General features: G+C 39.5%; 1 protein-coding gene across 3 annotated transcripts in view; it reads left to right on the forward strand.

The window, feature by feature from the left end:
* The window catches only part of LOC132405289 (serine/threonine-protein phosphatase 2A 55 kDa regulatory subunit B beta isoform), a 778,563-nt gene extending 771,627 nt beyond the window's left edge, over nucleotides 1-6,936 (forward strand). For all 3 annotated transcript variants that reach the window (XM_059989972.1, XM_059989973.1, XM_059989974.1), the window contains one exon: nucleotides 75-6,936. In XM_059989972.1, coding sequence (XP_059845955.1) covers nucleotides 75-354 — 280 coding nt within the window. In that variant the 3' untranslated portion in view covers nucleotides 355-6,936. The remainder of the gene's footprint in view (nucleotides 1-74) is intronic.
* Nucleotides 6,937-7,229: the final 293 nt, after the last annotated feature.

Here is a 7,229-nt window from a genome sequence, read left to right on the forward strand (position 1 = left end):
CACTGTGCCTTGGAGGAGGTTGAGGGGCTTTGGAAGGATGTTATGTCACACATGCATTTGTTCTTCCTCCACAGTGTGATCATGACTGGCTCATACAACAATTTCTTCAGGATGTTCGATCGCAATACAAAGCGCGATGTCACGCTGGAAGCATCACGTGAGAACAGCAAGCCCAGAGCAATCCTCAAACCCCGCAAAGTATGCATGGGGGGCAAGCGGAAGAAAGATGAAATTAGTGTCGACAGTTTGGACTTCAGTAAGAAGATTCTGCACACAGCATGGCACCCTTCAGAGAATATTATAGCAGTCGCTGCCACAAACAACCTCTATATATTCCAGGACAAAGTGAACTAGAACATTTGTTTGACTGGTCACCTTAACACTGCATATGATTAAACATCAAATTATTATTTTTCAAAGGAAAATCTGTCCTCTGGAAATTAACCCAAACAATAGCTTTGTCAGGTTGTCTGTCTTAATGAAGCTGTGGGGTGCCTTTTGTTGTGTGGATTCAGAGTTCCTTTGATGCATCCGTTCTAGAACAAACGGCTTCTGTTCGTAAGATTTCCATCTACTCCTTCTGGCTTTTAAGGGTGTAAATATTCAACACTGTCTTGTATATTTTCCTTTATTTTCCTCATAGAAATGGGGGTAAAAAGCTATGTTCTGTATTTCTTCTGTTCAGCTGTCAACGCCTTGGATATGTTTATCCAAATAACTTATTTGCACCAATTGACAGCTGCTTCCAGAGAGCATCAAATCTTAAACCAAGTTTATATTTTTTACTTTCCTTTCTCCATAAGATGCGCCCTCCTGTTTCTACACACTCTAGGATTGAGAGTAATTCCATGCACCCGCCAGTATCCTACAATGAATGAAGTTTAATGAATCAGGGAATTTTCAATCACAATTCCTTTAACTAAAGTCTCTCTTATTTGTGAAGTGACCCGGAAAATTTTGTAGCTCAGTATACAAGAGAATGAAATGTTGTTGAACAAGCAAACTAGAAAGCATTTAACTGTATTAATGCCAATTTGAAAATATAGATTTTTAAAGCCCTGAGGCTCTCAAGGCTCTTGTAGGTAGTGTTTTTCAAGTTTTACAACTCTTATGATGGGAGTAACTGCTTATATCCTAAAATTTTACTTTTAAATTGTATCCTATTTATGTCAGATCTCAAAATGTCTTTTTGCCCTCCCCCCAGCTTCCCAATGATGAAGAATTCAGTTCTGGTAATTGATTTCTTTGTAATAAGATCATAAGACATAAGAGCAGAATTCGGCCATTCAATCATTCCATCGTGGTTGATTCATTATTCCACTCAACCCCGTTGTTCTGCATTCTCACCATGACCTTTGACACCCTGACTAATCAAGAACCTATCAACCTCCACTCTAAATACACCCAATGACCTGGTCTCCACAGCCATCTGTGGCAATGCATTACACAGATTTATTACCCTGGCAAAAGAAATTGCTCTTTATCACTGTTCAATATGGCCATCCTTCTATTCTGAGTCTGTGCCCTCTGGTCCTCGACTCACCCACTATAGGAAGCATCCTCCCCATATGCACTCTATCCAGACCTCTCAATATTCAATATGTTTCAATGAGATCACACCGTTCCCCAACCATTCTTATAAACTCCAGTGAGTACTGGCCCAAAGCCATCAAACTCTCCTCATACTGTACATTAACCCTTTCATTCCCAGGATTATTCTTGTGAACCTCCTCTGGACCCTCTCCAATACTAGCACTTTATTTCTTAGATAAGGGGTTCAAAACTTATCACAATACTCCAAATGCAGTCTGACCAATGTCTTATAAGCCTTCAGCATTACATCCTTGCTCTTAAATTCTAGACCTCTTGAAATGAATGCTAACATTGCATTTGCCTTCCTTACCATATACTCAACCTACAAGTTAACCTTTAGGGAATCCTGTACAAGAACTCACAAATTCCTTTGCATCTCTGATTTTTAAAATTTCTCCCTGTTTAGAAAATAGTCTGCACCTTCATTCCTTCTACACAAATTCATGGCCATACACTTCCCTACATATTCTATCTGCCACTTCTTTGCCCGCTAACCCATTTTGTCTAAGTTCTTCTGCAGAATCCCACCTTCCTCAATACTACCTGCCCCTCCACCTATCTTCATATCACCCACAAACTTAGCGACAAAGCTTTCAATTCCACCATCCAAATTATTGATGTGTACTGTGAAAAGAAATGGTCCCAACACCAACCCCTGTGGAACACAACTAGCCTGTAGAAAAGGCCCCCTTTATTCCCACTCTTTGCCTCCTGCCAATCAGCCAATCTTTTATTCATGCTGATATCTTTCCTGTAATACCATGGGCTCTTATCTTTCTAAGCAGCCTCATTTGCATCACTTTGTCAAAGGCCCTTTGAAAATCCAAATAGGCAACATCCACTGATTCTCCTTTGTCTATCCTACTTGTTATTTTCTCAAAGTATTACAACATATTTGTCAGGCAAGATTTCCGCTTAAGGAAACCATACTGACTTTAGCTTATTTTATCATGTGACTCTGTACTCTGAAACTTCATCCTTAATAATGGACTATAACATATTCCCAACCACTGAAGTCAAGCTAACTAGCCTATCATTTCTTTCCTTTTCCTTCCCTCCCTTCTTAAAGAGTGGAGTAACATTTGTCATTTTCCAGTCTTCCGGAATGATTCCAGAATCTAATGATTCTTGAAAGACCATTACTAATGCCTCCACAATCTCTTCAGCTACCTCTTTCAGACATTGTAATGTCTTCTGTTAATATTATCCTGGCAGTTTGCACAGGTTCCTCAGTTTAATACTCGTATAGCTAGGCATAGAATGTGGAGTTTCTGTTTCTAGTAGTATTTAAAAACAGCAGTATTCATTTACACCAGAATACTGTAAAACTACACTGTCCTCTCTGTATTGTTGGAAGGTTTAACTAAGTATGCAAGTTTTTTTTTGTATTTATGACCATTCCTCTGACTTTTATTTGTCCCTAAGTTTTGCTATGTTGATTGAAGCTTAAAGGAGGTTTGGTGCTTTTACTATGTAGCTGAGTGGGTTAAGGGAGTGGGCAATGTAATAGTACATATCAATTTTCTCGGTTTGTATTGATCTCATCCACGTTCACAGGTAAGTTACTATCCTCCCTACAACTCCAGCTCCTGGGTTAGGGAAGGAGTGAAAAGAAATCAGTAAAAGCTTGCAATCAATGTACAGAAGCCCTGAGTAGAAACTGGTCTTGTAGTAATGGACAGGTGGATGGATACTGAGAGCAGGATCAGAATTTAAAGAACTTGGGTTCCATCACAAAGAATTCATCAAGGAATTGGAAGTGCCTGCCATCCTTAGAACCATGCAACAGAGAAAGCAAACACATTCAAGAGAGGGAGAAACCATTATTCTTAAAATGAATCAAATAATGTTACTACCACAATCCTTGGATCTCAAGAATTAATTTCTTTTAATTAAATTCACCAAAAGAAGAATTATTATTTGGAATTTGTCTTAACATTTTGAATGATGTGCTTCTAATAGTACAGCAAATTAGATCTGTTGTTCAGCAAACACTGTTGGAATGTTTAGTTTTAAAAAATGATGTCACTAAATTCTGCAACGTACCGTCAACTACTCTAAAAAGTAAGCTTATCAATTCTTAATCCAATGAGATAATTTTTTTCAAGTATTAGTTGCACCAAATTTTCTTAGATTTAGACTGAACTCTACCCTTCAATATCCAGAGTATGAAGTGGACTTGAGAATCATATTGACTGTCTCCTGTTGAATTGGGAATGACTTCATTCTTTACAATTTTCTCTTCTAATATGCCTGTAGTACTAATTACCACGTATAACATGGTTGATCTGGTCTGCAGTGATTCATCATTTATAACATAACTAAACTAGTCAGAGTCAATATCTCCCAGATAATAGGCACTCGCCAAAATTTTGTTAAGCACTCATTAGACATGTTACAGGTGATTATTCAACCACAGGGTTTGAAGTTAAACATGATTTATATATATGCAGCAGTCACTGGACCATTGACACCACTGTCTCCGAGCTTAGCTCCTCATCCTCATTCTTCATTGCATTGCACTTGGAACAGTGATGGTAATGTCTCACCTCACTTCATTAGACCTTCCAGCAGTGATCATTGAATAACAATCTAAGATGGGAATATGGATGATATAGTATTTATTTTGCCTGTACCATTTTCAATGGCACTAAGGCCAGTTGAAGCATGAAGAACTGTTCTTGACTCATGAACTCTGATTAGAGTAACTGACTTGTATCAATGGGGTAGCAGAAAGCCCCGTAAGTAAAAAACAGAATGAGTTTTTCACCTTATTATCTGGAAATTAGATCTCATTAAGCTGCTTATTTCAGGACATCCCAGTTGAAGATGTGTGGCCCACAGAGTGGGAGTGATAGCATCATTCTCCAACCACTTTACATCAATCCAGAATGCGGATGGACATTACCCATTATGGCCCTGTCTGCCCAGCTGAGACAATGCCAAGGTTGGATATGAATTTGACTATGGACTTCCCCACCCTATATTATTTTTGTAGAATTACGGTGGAAATTAGATCATGTTAAACTAAGATATTGATATCCATCAATGGGCATATAAGGTCTTGTGGCTCTTGTCCAGACTGGGTCCCATCCTCAGTTGATTACACTTTGGTACCTGAATTGCATTGCCAATTGCCCTAGGCCCAGATCAAGAAATATACAATGAGATTCCCATCCACTAATTGCCCTTTGTCCCAATGCTAACCTGGTCTCAGGCCCCAATACCAATAATATGTAATTGAGATAGATGAGGCTTGCACGATACAGCTCCTCTCTTTCATTGCATGGCCCATCACCAAATCATCCCTCTCCCCTTTCCATCCATCCTCTTCCCCAAACTCAGCCTCTTACCTGATCAGTAATCTGACTATGGCCATACAGCAAACCCAATTAGAGTTTCAACTTACTGTTCTTTGAGTGAAACTTTCACGCCAGATGGAGCCATCATAGTGTAGACCTGATTCACTCAAGAAAATGTAGGCTTGTGTTGATTTTGATATTTATGTGCTTTCATATGATCTAAGCCACAGTAGTTTGCTGTGCCAAGCTCTGATTGCGATACAGTGAAAAGCTTTGTTATGCATGCCATCCGGACAGATCTTTCCATATAAGAAGCACATTGAGCTATTTGGAATGCAGAATATAGTGCTACAGTTACAGAGAAAGTGCAGTCCAGGCAGGCAAATAAAGTTCAAGGGCATCTTCTACTGTATGAGAGGTCTTTTCAAAGTCTGATAACACCTGTTCAGAAGCTGCCCTTGAGCTTGGTGATGTGTGCTCTCAAGCTTTTATATTTTCTGCCCAATGGGTGAAGGGAGAAGAAAGGAAGACCAAGATTGGAAAGATCTTGGATATTGTTGGCTGCTTTCCTGAGCCAGCATTGCCAGCGACCGGGGTTCATTTCCCGCTGTTGCCTGAAAGGAATTTGTACATTCTTCCCATGACCTCCAGGTACCATGGTTTCCTCCCACAATCCAAAGACATACCGTTAGGTTAATTGGTTACTATGTAAATTGTCCCATGATTAGGCTAGGATTAAATCAGTGAATTGCTGGATGACACGACGTGAAGGGCAAAAAGGGCCTACTCTACACTGTATCCCAATAAATAAATAGAAGTGTTGGTGAAGCCAGCGGAGAGGATGGACTGGGGTGAGTTCACAACTCTGTGTTTTCATATGATCTTGGTCACAGTAGTTTGCTGTGCCAAGCTGTGATGCATCCTGATAAGAGGCCTTTGCTGGTGCTTCTGCGAAAGATGTTAACATTTAGAACCATAGAACATTACAGCACAGAAACAGGCCTTTTGGCCCTTCTTGGCTGTGCCAAACCATTTTTTCCCCTAGTCCCACTGACCTGCACCTGGCAACATATCCCTCAATACACCCCTCATCCACATACCTGTCCAAGTTTTTCTTAAATGTTCAAATTGAACTTACAGACTCCATGCTGCCAATTGTCTCTTGTCAAATTTTAATCCCTCTTCAGCCCTTTTCACTACCTCTTCTTTAAAACAATTACCTGTTTTACTTCCATTATCAGTTATCATTTGCCTTTGCTCCCTATACTAAATCGTTACTTAGTCCTTATTCCTTATGTACCAATGGTTTTCAAGAATAAATCTCTCAAATTCACCTTTTATTCTATTCAGCTTCTAACCAATTGGAAATAATATTCACCATTCACCTATTTTTTTTCCCAAAAGACCAGTTTTCTTGTATATGATCTGCTGGTGAAATCTAGTTTCCAAAAAACAGATGAGAAATACTTTTGGAGCTGACCATTGGCTTTGTTAGGGCACCAACATTAGTGTGCTTGTGTGGTGCTGCATAACTTTGACAGAAGCCAAATGTTTAACCAATTTATTTTAAATAGGTCAGACCAACTCCATTTAAACTTTGAAAATGTGGTTTGAAGACTTAAAGCATTTGTTCTCTACTCTTGCCAGAAGTTCCTTTGGAAATTATAGTACCAAAGGACTGGCTCAAGCTCAGACTAACTTCAGTAGGTACTTTCATGGATCCCAAAACAGAAAACCTTTATTTCAGGGACCACTTTAAAAGGACACTGCATGTTTTTCCAGTGATGGCTTAACAAATTCCAGAACCAAGATACAAGGCACCTGCCTGCTGCTACCTAATCAATGGGAAAGATGCCAGAGTTGGTGTTTGATGCCATATACTTGTTTCCACACATGTATGTTTAAAAGAATGAGGGGTTGGTGGGAGAACTGGACAATTTCAGTATTTTCTTTTAAAAAAAACTCAAGTGAATTTGCAGTAAATTATTCTCTTCTGTATTACAATGTTTTTTATTGCATGCTAATTGCCATGCCCTTTTTTGATGGGGAAGTTGGTGGGGGGAGGGGGGGAGAAGAGATGGGGAAGTGGGGAGGGTTGTCATGGATGTGACTAAAGTACTGCTCTGAGCTTTAGGACATGCTGTGGCTGTTTTGTGTTAGGGGTTTGACCACCTGATACAAGTGCTTTATATATTGGGAAGGGAAAGGGCAGGTGAGATTGGCTCTTTATTGTATGGGTCAAACAATTCAGCTGATGTACCTTCGTCCTTGTTACTGTCTGCTTTTTTTCTTAATGAATAAACTGCAGCTAAGTCTGCTTCAATGAAGTGCAAG

Source organism: Hypanus sabinus, chromosome 15, assembly GCF_030144855.1.
Source record: "Hypanus sabinus isolate sHypSab1 chromosome 15, sHypSab1.hap1, whole genome shotgun sequence".
In the NCBI taxonomy this organism is placed as follows: Eukaryota; Metazoa; Chordata; class Chondrichthyes; order Myliobatiformes; family Dasyatidae; genus Hypanus; species Hypanus sabinus.